The following is a 16274-nucleotide window of genomic DNA, read 5'->3' on the forward strand; positions in this document are numbered from 1 at the left end:
CCCAGGAAAGCGAAATTTCTACAACAGTCAGTTCAAAAGATGTAAAGAACAATACAATAATATATTTATTTTTTACAAACGTTTAGCACAGTGACATTAAAAAAGTATAGGAAAAAAATTAGTCATTTCTTCTGTGGTCCCTTCGGTTCTAAATGTTCTTCTTGTCTTTGAGTTGAAACCTGACATGATTTTGCAACTGGAATCAGTATGTCTTGATATTCCAAAGGAAAGTTTTCCTCGATTAGGACCTTTAAAGGTCGACTCTCGGTGATATGTTTTTGTCTGTGAAGTACACAAAACAAATTAATCTTACTTGCATTCCTTAAGCTGAAATTTAGTATATCTCTGGCAAGATATTTGTTTCCTGAACACACAAGTTATTATTACAGGGATACAAACTTGTATGGAAGTAAAATTTACTTTACAGTCTAAATAAACAATATGACAATTGCATCTAAAAAAGATTTGAGAATCACCTAATTTGTGAGGTAACACACACCAACATATTATTTTGTTAAATATGAGGGGTGAATTTACCCCCATAAAACCAATTATGTGGATATTTTACTTGTCCAGCATTAAAATGAAACATTTTTGCAGATATGCCATGACACCACACACCTTTTCATAATTAGTTCCATGTCCTCATGAGTAATTTTCTTTCGCTTTGCATGCACGCATGCAGCTTCTAAATCTTCAGTTAGGTTCCTAAAAAACTTCCCATAAACTTTTTCAATTTCTTCCATCGCTTCTCTGCAAATGCAATTAACTATGATTATTATTAATTCAGTATTGCAACATTATGAACACTTAACAAACTTTGACACATTTCTTGTGGAAAAATGTTGAACCATTCCCTTTAGTTGTGCTGACGAAATTGGAATATCTGTTCTAGAGGTTCTTCGCTTTGGAGAAACATTTTTCACTATGTGAGCACTGAAAATACATGTACAATTTGGTAATAATAAAAACATGTTGATCTCTTCTTGATTATGAATTAAAGCAACTTTTTTTTGTTTGTTTAGAAATAGAAATAGCATCACACCATGCTAAAATTTGTTTAATATCTTTTAAAGAACAAATAGGTTTTACTAACTTACATATTCAAAGAAGGCTTTAAAACTTTTTTAATTGGCTTTGAAGCTAGGGGCTGTTTTGGAACAGGATTTTTAATAGCTGACTGATCACTGCTGCCAACTGTAGGAATAGCAAAAGCAATAGCATTAAGAACAAAATACTTAATGCAAGGTGCAAGGATTCAACCTGAGAGTACATTACCATGTCTTGGTACAGCTTCTGCCTGCTTGTTTTCATTTGCTTGTATTTGTTGCACTCTACTTATCTGAATAAAAACAGCTTTTACTGTGTTTAAATAATAACAACTTCAACTCCAAAACAAATAGACCTTGCTTCATGCAAAGTAGACATGAACTCTGTGAAATTTTATTTTTGAAATACTTTGCATGCCAAATGATATTTTTGAGGAAAAATACTAGCCATTGAAAGCAGACCATATTGACTGCAGTTGCTAATACATTGTTTAGTTAGTGATTTTTGATAACTTTGCATTTAGACTACTAAATCAAACTTCTATACTTTACCGACCCCAACTTTGGACTCAAACAACTTACCACTTCTTCATCCGGGATAATGTCTGTTACTTCATTTTCATTGATGTCCTCTTGTATTAAAGAAACTGCACTCTTTGAGGCTAAACAAAAACACATACATAACAACTGATAAATATTTTTATAATTGTTAAAACTTAAAAATTCAACAGAAATCAACCTAATTATTAAGAGTTTCTTATTCAAATGTTTAGGGTTCAGAACACATGGTAAAATCATTTGCTTGAAAAAAAGTGTTAACACATAAATTAGTTTATGAATTTGTACACAGACATACCAGCATGCAGACTGCTGACTTGTAATGGGTCTTGGTCAGTCTGAAGGGAGTTATCAGCTGAAGAAGGACAAACATCTTCATGCTAAAAAAGCAAACACTGTCCTCACTCAACAACATTTATCAAAAAATAGTAAAATAGTTTTTGAACCAAAAGTTAGCTCCCCTTATTCAACCCATCCACTTATCCATATTTACTGTAGAAATTAATTCTTTAAGTTATTTGTAACCACAACACATTTTACTCAGTCAGGCAGAAACACATTGGTTCCCAAAAATGCTAAGTTGTTTTCCAGCAAGCAATGGCAACCTGTATTCTGCCACTGTAAACTTTACCTGTAAAATGCACAGATTAGGGCATTTCTTACCTCCGGTATACTGGCAGAAAGTTTTGACTGGTTGTTCACAGCTGGAGTATTTTCAACAAAGGAAATTGAGTCAGCTGATGAGATTAGTACATTTTCAGCTAAAAGATAAAACATACAAATAACCAAAAATAAACGGACTCCTACCAATTTAAAGTAGAAACTTAATTTTGTTAAAGTCTCTAAATGTAATCTATTTTACACGAACAGAAATAATCCCAAAATGTATATATTTTTTAAAATGATTACATTGTATTCTTAAGTAATAATACAAGCAGTATTACATTCTTACACATATCCCACCAGTTGTAAGTTGTTCATGACTTTGATCTGCATTTTTCTCATCAGATGCTTGTAACGTAGATGTATTTTTATTGGATTTATCATCACTTGGCACAGTAATGTCAATACTTTTCTCTGTCAACCTGTAAAATGCATTTGTTTTGCTTTTCAAAAAATCCAAAATCAGTTTATCACTTAAAAGGTTAGATTCCAAGTACCGTAATTTTCCGTGTATAATGCGCAAAATTTAATTAATTTATTGTCCTAAAATCTAGGGTGCGCATTATGCATGGGTACAACAATTTTTGAAGAAAATCTGCCTCGAAATAAAACTTGAAATCAGACCTTTCTTCTTGTTTGTTGTCAATCGCGCATCACATTTAGCCATCCTGCCCAACACACTTAGTCAGTAAAATTCATAATTGACGACACATCGTTTGATGCGATGGTGCAATCCTTGATGGTGTGTTATTGTCAAATACTGCACACTGCCCATTTAGCGACAACGTAAATGGGGTGATATCATTGCCGATATGCAACGGATCGAACTAAAATTTTGTATATAAGTTTGAATTTAATTATTCTGATTTTTAGGTATTTTAATCTAATACATATTAAACTTCATTTGTGTTTTAAAAATAAAAATGTTCTCTGCAAGTATTAAGATCGGTTCCGCTTGAACGCGACCAGTAAGATCTCGTTTGCTGTCACGATGTACCCTACACAAATCCTAAACATTTTTCGCTATCGAGTTTGCGAGCGCATGCGCAGTGATACTGACCGGCAGAATAACATCCGGTTGTTTCAAAAGATGATCTTTTTTCTGAAATAATTTTACGTTTACGGATTTAAGAGTAAAAATTTGGGTGCGTATTATACATGGGTACAGGCTTTTTTCCAGCATCGACATGCCATTTTTAGGGTGCGTATTATGCACGGGGGCGCACTATACTTGGAAAATTACGGTATGCCGTCGACAGGCAACAATTTTTACCATACTTGAAATTTAAGATGCACAAATTAAATTTATCTCCAGTTTAAACCTGTAAGTTTTTAAAAACAACAACAATCGAAATCTTACTGAGACTGGTTCCTCAGAACGGCTGCTTCTGCTTTCGCCTTTTTAAATTCAGCCAACTTGACCTTGAGTTTTCTGCTGTATTCATCCGTGCTTATAACTGGTTGTGATTGAGGAAAATCTCTAAATGCTTGCAATCTGAAGTGGCACAAATTGCTAATTGTACTTGTGTTTAGCATTGAAGTGAGAAAAAATGAGCTACCTTGAATGAACTGCTGATTCCTCCACTTCTGTGGATTGAATTAAAGAACTGGAGCTAAAAAATATGTAAAAAAAAACATATATCCAACATCAATGCGAAATGCTGCTGTTATGATAACTTTCATTAAATATTTAGAGCACTCAACAGCAAATGTTTAAAAATATGATTGGGCAATACCATAGGCATCGATTTTTTAACTATTTGCAAAATTTTAGGGGAGACCTTTCCATGTTTTGAAAACATCCATCAGCCGTTAAAACCCACAATCATAGGAACACAAAGCAGTTGCGTTAACTGCTCCGTTGTCCCAGCGACCGCACGATCTAAGTTATGACCCATGTTGGGTTGCACGTGACGAAATAAAGCTCGCAGATATAGCAAACTTCCACATAGTCAGATAGTGAAGTTGCGACAGGATTTAAGTGTACATTGTTCAAGATGTTCATTTACATTGTGTGTGACGATTTTTAAATGACTCAACATTAAACAGAAAACGTCTTATTCGAGGGTTGGTTGCGTTTTGGCTGCAAAAATGCCTATACATTACTTATTAGTACAGGGGTGCACAACCTGGGGGCGTGAACATGTTTATTAACACGTTGACTGCCAAGGGATATTCCTATGTTGTGCTTAAATTTGGCAAATATGTTTTAGTGGCTTTCTGAAATCAGAAAGTCGAAATATTTTGTGCCATGCTACAAGTTAACTCGTAGGTAACATGCTGGTGTAGGGTGTCTCGGTGTTGCAACAACGCATCCACGACGTTAGTTCGAGACGCCAGATAGTTTTAAGCGGGTTAGGATCGAATAAGTCTACTACGAGTATACTCGTATCTGGCAAGTCTGGCTAGATCGGCGAATACGAGATAACTCGTAGTTGGCAGTCAACGTGTTAAAATATATGTACTGGCGGCCGTGACCTAAATAAAAAATCTTTTGTCAAATATTTTGATTTTCAAACTGCTCTAAACACATTTTATGTAACTGAAAAAGTATTACCAGCCTAGGGGCCATATGCGGCAAAAGTTTTTGTGCCTATTGTGTGCAAACAATGGGAAAAACCAGATACCCTAAGCATCACAATATAGATTATGACGTCATAAACAGCTAAGGCTGATCGTCAGACTGTTCAATCTGTCAAGCTCAATCTGCGCTTCAAGTTAGAAATTAATCTCAGCTTTTTGGGCGCCATTAGATGGTTGACATATAATATATAATATTTCTTCACATCAGTAATTTTAAAACACAAGCAAGCAGGCAATTAACCGGCCGTTGGTGATTTAAAGATCTGCGATGCGGCCGTCATGGCGATAAGGTTGTGCACCCCTGGAATAGTCATTCCTGCAGTTAACATAAAGCAAATATAAGATACTTCAACCACCAGCCTGTGCTGGCAATAAAACAATTAACTATCACATAACAATGCCGATTGTTATTGCAACCATTGTTACGTTGCATAACAAACCACGAGACACTTGCGTTTGTCATTGATTGTGACCTTCAATCTTACAAACCGCGGGTTTACGGCATGGGCGTGTATGTGTATTTTCTGGCAATACTTTATATCAAACAAAAAACAGGGGAGACAATACATATGTTGTCACCCCTGTTTTTTCAGCAGGGGAGACATGTCACCCCGGTCACCCCTAAATCGACGCCTATGGGCAATACAACATACTGCTGTGGGACTTCGATTTCTTCTGGGGGTGGTGACACTTTCCTTCTTTTTGGATGGTGAACAGTTTTCATCAAATTGCTGGCATTCATTGTTCCAAGCAATGCTGTCCGTGGTGTTATTGATACATCCAAACTTTCAGTGTTTTCGTCATTGAAAGCAGAAGATACCCTAAAATAAAAAGTTTAAAACATGAATTTGTACAAAAAATGTATCGCAAGAAATTATGTCTCGTTTTAACAACAAATCATTATTGTGGCACCCGGACATGCCTTGGCGCTAAACTTTCTCCTTAATTGATTGTATTACATCATTTACAAGACCCAAAGTCTCTTCACTTTGATGCTGGTTTGGTGGGAATGCGCAAAAAAATTGTCCCCATTGTGCGCAACAGAAAAAAAATCAGAAAATTTCTTTGTTTGCTCATTTTAAATTTATGCTCAAAGAAAAATTTTGAGACCCTCGAGGTTCTCAAGAAATTTTTATTTTTTTTGAATTTCTCATTTCCTGAGACACAAAAAAGTCAAGAAATCAAGGAACCCTTATAGCTAAGTCAAACTCATTTAAACACCACAAATGATTTGGCAATTGGCATACCGTTTTGAATTCACATCTCTAATACCCGACCGCCGCTTTCTTTGTTTGTGAGCTTTCACAGTTGCTTGCACTTCTGTGGGCACAAGAACATGCTGTAAAAGTGATCTTGGCGTTGCTGATTCCAAAGTTGGTGTCATTAACATGTTTTCTTCTTCCATTCTGGTGTTTAAATAAATATAACAAGTTTGGTAACTTTCTGTGCACAGATTTAGAGATATTTTGTTTGCATGCAAAAATTTTAGTAGCTTACCTAACATGTAGCTCAGTAAATCAGTAGCTCACAGGTTGTGCTGTAGTCGTCCAAAATACGCAGAGTTAATTTTACAGTGCGTATTGTTGTGGGCTTGCCTTGGCCAGGACCAGGAGTTTTCAATAGTCAACTTCCTGCACCAAAATCCGATCCGATTTTCGCGGCAATTAAAATTACCTAGCCACTTTAAGTACATTTTCATTTTTACACCAAACACACACGGGAAAACTGCGGTCTGTTTTTACGTTAAAACAAAGAAAACTAAATATTAGGTAAAAGAAAAAATAAAGTTTATGCCAAAATCTGGTTTATAGAATTGTTTATTTTACTTCTTACAAACAATAAAAAAAGTTTTGTGTCAAATTATAGTCAAAAAATAATTCTTCCAAGCTATATATGTATGCTTTTTGGTTGTATTTTATCATTAACTCCTTGCTTTATAGTGCTTTTTGTAAATTTTAATGCAAAAATGGCAAATATTTTACGCTTGGTTAATTATGATCCCATTTATTTGTTTATGGGTTTCGTTTCCTTTGTCGTTGATTTGTGTTTCTCCTTGTATTTCCTAGTGGTTCTTCGAGTTCGAACTTCATCAAGTTGGTTTATGTTACGTACCGTAAGCATATTGCTATATGTATGATGTAATATAGGCTGCTAAGGCCAAGAAGGGTTTTGGATAAAGTTACTTGTCATATAACAATCATGTTTTATACCGATGACAATACCTTAATTGTGATTTTTCTTTTCGTGTTGATCACACAGTTTACGAATGTCCGAAATTGTGAAATAAATACAAAGTTAATGTAAAGAAAACTTTTCTGCAGAAACATATAGTTTATTGTGATCATGGTGAATTTTAAAAAAGAACTTAAGCATAGCCACAGTGCCACACTATTATATATATTTTGGCTTTTTAAGAACCTGCTGAAAGTGTTACATATTGAATTTATGTATTCTTCTTATCATAGAGAAATATGGTGATAATCTGTCTACAATACAGATATTTTTAAAGGAAAGTATTTTCCAGTACCAAACAAAGCAATGAGAATTAAACGCATAAGTATACATGTGAAATTGTGAATAAACAGAAAAAACTATACATTATATACCAAGGAAACTTTGATAGTTTTCAAAGGTATCTACAGCTACACTCTGTCAAATTTCATACAGTAAAAACATTTTGTTTTATTTCTAGGTATTTTGTGTACATAGCAATGAACCACAGAAGAATGTGATCGGTAAACATTGTTTGAAAAGATCTGAATTAACATTCATGTGGTCTTGGTTGGAGGCTATTATTCACGAACTTACTTTGCCAGCTATCTATATTTTGTGTGAGTTTTGCAAGAAGAAGATCATGTCTTGTCTTACACTACGTGGCCTGAATGAAAATTCAGCAGGAACAGCAAATGCACTAAAAAAGATCTACCATGAGCGCCAGCATTTTGAACTTTGTGCCCTACATGCACTTAATAATGTGTTCCAAGACCCAAATGCTTTCACAAAAGAACAGTTGGATGAAATCTGTTCAAGGTTTGTATGACATGAATGTATACTATTTTCTGAAATTATTCACTATTTATTGAAGTTATTCACCATTTATTTACAATATTGACACAGTTATATATATACATATATATATTTCACCCAAGTAATAGGTCTTCAGTATTATGTTCAAAATAAAATTACAACTTATAATGCAATTTTTGGTTTGTCATATCATATCCATTTAAAGCACAAACCATGAAATATGTGATTACCAAGGTTGATTAATACTTCACTGTCAGTATATGATTTTGTTTTTAGACTGTCACCTGATTCAATGCTCAACCCTCACAAGAGCATGCTTGGAACGGGAAACTATGATGTGAATGTTATCATGGCAAGTTTGCAGCATAAAGGTCATGCTGCTGTGTGGTGGGACAAACGAAGGTAAACAGGTTACACTGTAAGGCATATTACAATATCTTTATTATAAGTTTCATATCAAGCGTGAATTTTAGGATGCTCAAACACCAAATTTGTGTAAAGTAATACATTACTATACTTTCAATTTTGTATGTATGTTGAAAACCAAAGTTAATCCAATATGAATCTAAGTAAGTTCTTGCCCTGTTCTTGTAATCAACCTTTTAAGGATTTGCAATTCAAGGTTGCAACCAAGACCACCATAATATAGGAAATTGACAACTTCTAATCACCTTGATGATTTCTGTTTACAGGAGTCTGGAGCGGATTTGTCTAAAAAACATCACAGGTTTTATCCTCAATGTACCTTCATCCATCGGTTGGGGTCTTCTAACCATTCCTCTTAAGCGGCGTCACTGGATTGCTGTTCGTGCCATTGACAACATATTTTACAACCTGGACTCAAAACTAAAAACTCCAGAGGTCATTGGTGAAGCTGTTCAGCTTAAGTAAGTTCAATGCCTTGAATTTACAAATACTGTTATATTAGCTCGTTTAAAAATGAACTGGGTTATCATGTGCATTGAACATTACAACACAACAATTGTTAAAACTTCTGAACATTTTTTTCTCGTAAGCTTTCTTGTTAACAAGTCCACATTTACTGTTTCTTTAGGTGCAATGTATATTTGTTAAAAACCTGATAGTAATTAGGATTATTGCTTATAGTGCCTAATATATGTGTGAAACATGAATTTTGAACCAGGAATGTAAAGTGTTTTCTCTGTGATGTTAAGTTAATCCATAAATAGGCCTACACAGCTTTTCACTTGGATATGTAACTGGTTACTGTTTAGTGCCTTCTGATAAAGTTAACAGGATATAATAAAAAAGTTACTTTAAGTCCAGAATATTATGCTTATATTACTTTTAGCCCACTGACAATCTGACAACAAAAACACATTAGGAAAAGCAATTTCAAATTTTAAAAAGATGTCTCGGAATATGCTGTATTAGAAAGTCATTTTCCCTTAAATGCCAGACATGACATCATGATAGTTGCATGCCAAGGGAGTAAGAAATAAATGGGACTGAGACCAACTTGGTACTTTTAAATATAAATGAGTTCCATTTGCACAAACTTCTTACATTTTGCTAATAAAATGATGTTGGTTTTAATTGCTAATTATAATTGAAGTTTTGAAAGTAAAGCTTTAGGCTGAGCACCCCAGAGTATGTAAATTATTTTGTAACAAATCTAAAAAAATGTAAGATGTGCTGCAAAAGCACCTTTACTAAAATTTTGAAAAATACAGGCTAAAAACTTTATCTACTGCTTATTGTATACATTGTAACTTAATTTCTTGTGACGTATTATGTTGCATAACTTCAAGCATCCTGTAAAATTTATGTTGTGTGATTTTTTAACTGTGATACTTTTCTTAAACCTTAGTTCCTGTGGAATAAATTCATAATTTTAGCACAATTTACAAGCTGGAAATAGAATTACCACTGACTTCTGCGGTATACTGATATAATAGCTAGGGGTTGACAAACTTACCATTTATCAGCTGTCGGATTAAAAAAGACCAGTACCAATAATGCACAAAATGTTGAAAACCAGTGCCAATAAAAATCAGTCAATTTCTGGTAACAGGTACAATTTGGAAAAAAACAAACATTAGGGTTATCTAACTATGATTTTCAAGTCAAAGCTTAAACCCTACAGTTACTCGGTTTCTTGTTTAATGGGCCAAGTTAACATTTACTGTGACTTACAACTTTTATGTTTTTTGTGGTTCCACTATTACTGAGTATTTTTGTGTCTATAGGAAATTCTTGGCAAAAAAGCTATCATCGAAAAACTGTGAACTATTGCTCATCGTCTCATCAGAAGTAGAGATTGGCCGGCAATGGAAAGTTGGCGCATCACCATCTAATTCCATCACCCAATTGGAGACTTAACTATGCGGAAATTACTGGTACAGCAGCAATGCAATTTTTCCGTAAAGTATGAATTTTGAGTTTCTGATGTTTTTGTGTCCTTTTTTTCAATTTCAACACCGCCTCAGTTTTTTCATGACATCTTTTTGTACAACCCCTCGGCAGTGAAAGCATCCCTTGCTCAGTGCATATGAAAACAAGTTTCAGTGTATACTGTTGTGCCTGTTCATGATCATGTGTTCTTAATAAAGTTACTCTTTTGGTTAAAAACAGTGGTCGAAAACTTGATGCGAAACAGGGGTCACCAAACTACAGCCCAATGACCATCTCTGCTCCCAGCAGAACCTAAATCTTTGTACAAAAGTATATGAAAACCTAAAAATTAGGCAAATTTGTTTTATGTTGTGACATTATTCGAACTTCTAATGCCTTGTAGACCTCATTACTGTTGTGTCCTTTAAATGTAGTGCATATTTCTTAATTGCTGTTTTTGTGTTTGAAGTTTAAGCTACTCAGTTATACAGCATTTACTTGTTACTTATAACAGCCTCATACGGAAAAGTTTGGTGACCCCTTGAAACAGCAAATCTGTAAACGCTAAGCATCTTGTTTTACAGTTTACAAGCATAAATTTTTCCTGCTTAAAAAACAAGTGCTGATGTCCAGTTTGTTTCATTGCCATGTGCCTTTAGTATTACAAGCATATCACACCATATACTGTAGTAACTGGGCCCCACCTTTTAATGCATTTCATATGCCAGCATTTTCAACAAGAATTCTAAAGCTAGATTAAATATAATTACAAAACGGCACTTCATTTGGGCAGTCTAACTGATCTATTTCAGTCACACAATTTCTGTTTTTTAATTTTATAATAGCCAGTTCAGGTATAGTATGTTGTTTTGACAATTATTTTGCCATTTGATTTGTTAAAACTTCATTCTATACTACAATACCTTGGCTTGTCTATCTGTTGTTTGAACTGTTTTGTAAATTGTAAAACTTTTTGTGATTGAATGTTGTGTTCTTAGTCAACAACATATGTCACCGTTTTTAATAATACCCGCGTTTTTTCCACTTAAATTGCCTAAACACACTTCTAAAAAAAACATCCAAATATTAGTTTTGAGAGTTGACTGTATTTTGCAATGAAAACTGAAAAATCCTATTTGTTGTGAGTAAAAATATCCAAATTTGTACTGTTTAATATCTTGCTTGCTAAATATTTTCGATATATTGTTTGGCAGCATGATCACTTTCTGTTTACACCTAAAACCATCTGGTGCCAGTCTGTGTGCAGAGAACACATGCTTAGTTAAACAAACAGTATCATTTCAATGCTGTTCTGTGATGTAACTGCGTACATATACTGAACCACAATTCAACTTCTTTTTTCAAAAAAGCTGTGTATGTGTCTGCACAGCTTAAAACTTCTTTCTACAATAAAATAATAAAAAAGGTTTTAGTGTTGTTTTCTCTAGACGTGAGCAATGCCTGAATGTGTTATCACCATGAGTCGATCGTTATGCATCAGCGACATGCTCAAGACAGTTGAATCATATTTGTTTGACTTCATTGAATTTACAAGTGGCTTCAATTTTATACAACCCCTTGGTCTCACTGGGTTTAGGCAATGTCACTCAGGTTTCTTGTTCAGGAAAACAAGTGGCAGAGAGGGGATTAAAACCCACTACCTTGTTAACACAAGTGGTTGTGGTGTTAACAGGTACAGACGAATCCGGTTAATTGCATCACAATTAAAAATCCCAAACCGTCACCCATCGTTTGTTAAGAAAATCGTCCGGTTAATCGCATACCGTTTTATCGCATAAACCGGATATTCGCATCGATTTTCAACGAAATATGCGATTAACCGGATTGATGATCTCTATGTGAAAGTCGAACAGACCGAGTTTTTCGAATAAAAAACGACGACATGATAGTAAAATCCTCCGGAGGTAATGTACGCGAAAAAGACGTAGATGCATGTTTGCATTCTACACCAAATAACGCAACTAATTTCAACGTTGAAAATGACACGTCTCGACCATAAAATATTTTGGAAAAATTATTAGGAGATTAAATCGGCGTCCAGTTTACCGCTGTACGATAACAATGAGTCGTTATCTCACAGCCGTGCACATTGATCTTTTTTGTTGGCTTATCTAATCGCCAATAGTGATATAACAGGCGTTTAAAATTTAAATGAAGAGTTGAACGTGTCAAAATTACGAAACGGCAAAGACGCTGATTGTAATTTCTTACTAAGTGCGAACTGCACCAAATTTGAAATGTTAAACTGTATTTTAATCATAAACATTACTGCCAAGGTAGTGGTGTATATAGAATACATCGTGTAGACGTTTCGACAATCTCTGTTGTCATCATCAGTACATGTTTAACATGTATATTGTTCATGACCCGCCAAAACGTAATGGTTGTAAAAAATGTTGGATCGCAAGTAATCACATTATGTTGTTTAGATTCACGTAATTGGTAACGTGCCAATGATTGCCAAATTATACGTCTTCTATTCGTGACCTTGCGCAACTTATCAGGAAGAACACCGATTAAGAAAGGCATTTAATCCTCTCGTACTTGTTGCTGCTTTAAATTTTTGAAGCAACGATCACACGTTGATCACATGACAGTCACGCTAGTCTTGCAGCTGCAGTTTTGCTGGGTAAGCTAGAAAGTAGCGCCACAATCTGAGTCTTTAAAGTTTTGCTAAAATCAATTATTCTTTTTGTCAATTGTTTAACGGGTTATAATAGAAACTGATGATGCAGCTCGCCTTAGCGCCCTTGCGCTGTAAAATGTGCCAAAGTTGTAAGTTTGACTAGGTTTCGGTCGTGTACTTTCGGGTTTGGGCTTGCTTACAGATATGCACCTAGCACTTTGCCGCTTAACGCGTTGGTTTGAACTAGAAAACGAAATAGGTCAGAAACAACAGGCCATTTACGTGTATATTAAGCGACAGGCCTGGCACATTTATAAGAGAAACTACCCAAAACAAGACTAAAACGTCATAAACCGTCTTCATAGGGAAGTTCCCAAATTTAAATGTTGGGGCCCCTTGGCTACGATGCGATGTAACATATCTTTTCAAATAAACCTGACTGCAAGAGAAAGCACAAATCAAGCGAACTGTGGCGTGTGCGCCAATGAAGAGTGTGTGTGTGCGTTTCTACTGTTTCTTCAACACGCTTAGGCGATTGCACCACAGCCACGACAGTTAGGAAGCATGACGTCATGCATTGCACTGAGAGTAATAAATCTAGTTTTGACTTGAGAGTACTTTTTTCAATTCTCGGCAACAAAAGAGAGAAAATACTGCTCCGTTGAGCGTCACTGCAACTTTGTTTTAGCTGGGGAAGTGAAAATAAGCGCTATTGTTAACGGCGTGTACTGTTTACATAGCAACCGGATTATCGCATAATCCGGTTAATCGCATCAAATACCCGTGGCAAATCGATGATGCGAACCGGATTCGTCTGTAGTATGTATATACTGATGTAATTCATTCAAATGTCATAAGCTTCTCAAACTGTATGATCCTTGGTTGAAGAGTCTGAGGTCAAATGGAGCATTAAACTTCTTACAATGAGAGGAGTCTGCCCCCATTATATACAACTTGGTAAATGTAAAAAATGTATTAGAGCGAACACAAATGAAATGCTTGTGCATTATTTTTCGGTAGCAAAATAGATCAAACAAAAATATATCCCAATAACATTGTATGATTGGTAGACAAAGGCAGTTTCCAGTAAACCAAAAATGACCATTGTGTTTGGCAGTGTTAGCACCAAGTATGCATCTAAACCAGTGCTTTTCAACCGGGTGTATTGTACACCCCAGGGTGTACCATAATTTTTAAAGGGTGTATCACTTTGATGGGGTGTACTGGGGTGTACCAGATACAAAACATAATACAAGGCACAACATGCATCTCAAGTGTTCATAGATTTTAAGTTACAAAACTCTATTTGAGACATCATAATTTAATATTTCACTTGATACCTTTCAGATGTAGAAAGTGAATTATGGATTATGGCTTGTTGTTATTGCGCTCATCATCATTTCTGTTAGGATCACAGATTCAGTGTGTTACAGGGTTGAATACTTTTTTACTGGGGGTGTACAAATTTTGTGTAAATGTTAAAAGGGTGTACCGTTTCAAAAAAGGTTGACAAGCACTGATCTAAACCACATTGTTGTCACAAAACTTGTTGAGTCTAATTTGTCCCTGTTGAAGACTTGTCTAATTTGTCCCTGTTGAACCGAATCCACCAGAACCCCGATCAGTTGTTTCAAGGCTCTATTGAACACAAAACACATAAATTATATTTCATGAGAACCTGATACAAAATTAAACATTGAAACTTACGTCACATTGCTGCATAGTTGGATAAAAAATCTTCTCACATATCAGTTGTGCAATTCTGTCTCCCTTTTTAACTAAAAACAACATAAAAATGAAATTATCCCAGAATCATGTTGGTGTAATGTACAAATTTTTCGGTTAACAGTGGTTTTTAGTTTCTCAAGGGGCAGATAAATTTTAAAGGTATAGTTTGATTAGTTTCCAAATAAGAGTTTTTTACACCGATAAACTTTTGTTACTGCTGCAGTTGTTGAAAGGAATACCAATCCATATAATATACATCTATGCTAATTTGCAACCTATATGCCTTGACTAACAATATGTCGGAAAACCCTGACCATGAGTGCAAGACTTTATTAAGTATGTTTAGGAAAAAAATAAAAGATTTAAAGGAAACTTCATTTGTTTTATTTTTGAGGTTTTTCATGGGTTCGACAATTTTTTTCCCCAAGAACCTGTGTTCAAAACCTATTCGATACCTTCAAAATCCTTGTCGTTGAAGTTAAACATTACAACTCCAACATTTCCCCTGTAGTCTTGGTCAATTACACCAGCACCAACATCAATAAAGTGTTTATAAGCTAAACCCGATCTTGGGGCAACTCTGCCATAACAGCCGTCAGGAAGAGATATTTGGATGTCAGTTTTGGCGAGAATTTTTCCACGACTGGGGACAGTGTAGTCATATGCACTGTAAAAAAGTGGCAATGAGTTCATTTGACTGTTGTTTTTATGCACAATGCCACACAGATCTATTGTTTGATTAATAATTTTTTTACCTTGAAAGTTACAAACAATTTTATATGTTTTCTACATGCTATGAGTCATTATTTCAGTGTTTGAAATGCTTTACTATATTTTTTACACTATTCAGCACTATTTTTTTCAACTTTAAGAAGTAACATGCTGCACCACAAAGTTTGTGTGGGAAATCAGGAACCAACACACAAACAATACAAAGACTACATCAAACCAAAAAAACATATTTAGTTCAAAAAGTAAATGCACCTGTATAAGTCATATCCAGCTGCGTGTGTAGATCCTCTAGTGGGGGGAGTTGCATTTTCAGTCAGTTTTGCAAACTTAAGTACTGCCTTCTCAGGTATGCTAGGATTGGACAATTTCAATTTTTTGGGTGATGGCAGATTTTGCATCTCTTTCAATGGAGATTTATTCACGGCAACAACATTCTCACAGGCCATTTCTTATTGTTATACTTTACTGAAAAAACAATTGACAATAAAATGAAAACTAAAGCTTTGTAAAAATTTAATGAATGTTTTTGGTAATTTCAGTATTTACCAGAGTTTTTCTACTGTGTGACAAATTTAAACCTTTAAGGTAGGGGTGTGCACACCCCTGCAAGGGCCTGCATGCACCTGCTGGCCAAATGTGGCCCATTCAGTAAAAGCTATGCAGCCTGCAGATACGCTTGGATTTTAAATGTTCTGGCAAATGAGTCCAGTTATTATCTATTTTTAAGCAGATTAATGTGCCCACTGCCCAGTACCCAGTGCCCAGTGCTATTTTTGCAACCTGACAATATGCAACCAGACACAAATGCAAAATTTACTTGGAGTTGTTAACTCAATATAGACATGTTTGGTATGTGACTCTAAAAGTACCTTGTGTTATACAAAGGTGCAGCCTGCAATCAAATCATGGTACCGGTAATTGCATTTGGCCCC

The 16274-nt window shown here is 35.1% G+C and overlaps 3 protein-coding genes across 4 annotated transcripts; 1 reads left to right on the top strand and 2 right to left on the bottom strand.

Annotated features, from left to right (window-relative positions):
- Positions 1 to 42: 42 nt before the first annotated feature.
- On the bottom strand, positions 43 to 6553 carry LOC145223045 (uncharacterized). Of its 2 annotated transcripts, none has more exons than XM_080089346.1 (14): positions 6351 to 6553; positions 6101 to 6259; positions 5507 to 5674; positions 3830 to 3883; positions 3631 to 3765; positions 2571 to 2692; positions 2271 to 2368; positions 1906 to 1987; positions 1632 to 1711; positions 1264 to 1342; positions 1101 to 1197; positions 820 to 936; positions 622 to 753; positions 43 to 282 (listed from the first exon to the last, which is right to left on the bottom strand). In XM_080089346.1, the coding sequence occupies exons 2-14, from the start codon at positions 6256 to 6258 to the stop codon at positions 123 to 125; spliced, it is 1482 nt and encodes a 493-aa protein (XP_079945472.1). In that variant the 5' UTR covers position 6259; positions 6351 to 6553; the 3' UTR covers positions 43 to 122. The 2 variants fall into 2 exon arrangements, with proteins under 2 accessions (XP_079945472.1, XP_079945479.1); XM_080089353.1 differs by having other exon boundaries at positions 1279 to 1342; positions 6351 to 6551.
- A 973-nt stretch (positions 6554 to 7526) lies between these two features.
- Positions 7527 to 11682, top strand: LOC145204185 (josephin-2-like). Its single transcript, XM_080076648.1, has 4 exons — positions 7527 to 7883; positions 8157 to 8282; positions 8573 to 8767; positions 10091 to 11682. Exons 1-4 carry the CDS (start codon positions 7624 to 7626, stop codon positions 10221 to 10223), a joined length of 714 nt encoding a protein of 237 aa, XP_079932774.1. The 5' UTR covers positions 7527 to 7623; the 3' UTR covers positions 10224 to 11682.
- A 2158-nt stretch (positions 11683 to 13840) lies between these two features.
- On the bottom strand, positions 13841 to 15831 carry LOC145207276 (deoxyuridine 5'-triphosphate nucleotidohydrolase-like). Its single transcript, XM_080078669.1, has 4 exons — positions 15595 to 15831; positions 15066 to 15277; positions 14590 to 14660; positions 13841 to 14520 (listed from the first exon to the last, which is right to left on the bottom strand). The coding sequence occupies exons 1-4, from the start codon at positions 15786 to 15788 to the stop codon at positions 14464 to 14466; spliced, it is 534 nt and encodes a 177-aa protein (XP_079934795.1). The 5' UTR covers positions 15789 to 15831; the 3' UTR covers positions 13841 to 14463.
- Positions 15832 to 16274: the final 443 nt, after the last annotated feature.

This window comes from Phallusia mammillata, chromosome 1 (assembly GCF_965637545.1).
Source record: "Phallusia mammillata chromosome 1, kaPhaMamm4.hap1.1, whole genome shotgun sequence".
Classification (NCBI taxonomy): domain Eukaryota; kingdom Metazoa; phylum Chordata; class Ascidiacea; order Phlebobranchia; family Ascidiidae; genus Phallusia; species Phallusia mammillata.

Bases quoted from the DNA above. Each gene is read 5' to 3' on its own strand.
- LOC145204185 (XM_080076648.1), top strand. From the start codon at position 7,624: ATGTGGTCTTGGTTGGAGGCTATTATTCACGAACTTACTTTGCCAGCT. The intron at 7,884-8,156 runs GTTTGTATGACA...TTTTGTTTTTAG, and splicing joins TTGGATGAAATCTGTTCAAG to ACTGTCACCTGATTCAATGC. The intron at 8,283-8,572 runs GTAAACAGGTTA...TTCTGTTTACAG, and splicing joins GTGTGGTGGGACAAACGAAG to GAGTCTGGAGCGGATTTGTC.
- LOC145207276 (XM_080078669.1), bottom strand. From the start codon at position 15,788: ATGGCCTGTGAGAATGTTGTTGCCGTGAATAAATCTCCATTGAAAGAG. The intron at 15,278-15,594 runs GTGCATTTACTT...ACTTTTTTACAG, and splicing joins GCTGGATATGACTTATACAG to TGCATATGACTACACTGTCC. The intron at 14,661-15,065 runs GTATCGAATAGG...TGTTGTTTTTAG, and splicing joins CAACGACAAGGATTTTGAAG to TTAAAAAGGGAGACAGAATT.
- LOC145223045 (XM_080089346.1), bottom strand. From the start codon at position 6,258: ATGGAAGAAGAAAACATGTTAATGACACCAACTTTGGAATCAGCAACG. The intron at 3,766-3,829 runs GTAGCTCATTTT...GTGCCACTTCAG, and splicing joins GAATCAGCAGTTCATTCAAG to ATTGCAAGCATTTAGAGATT. The intron at 2,693-3,630 runs GTAAGATTTCGA...TGCATTTTACAG, and splicing joins GTTCTGAGGAACCAGTCTCA to GTTGACAGAGAAAAGTATTG.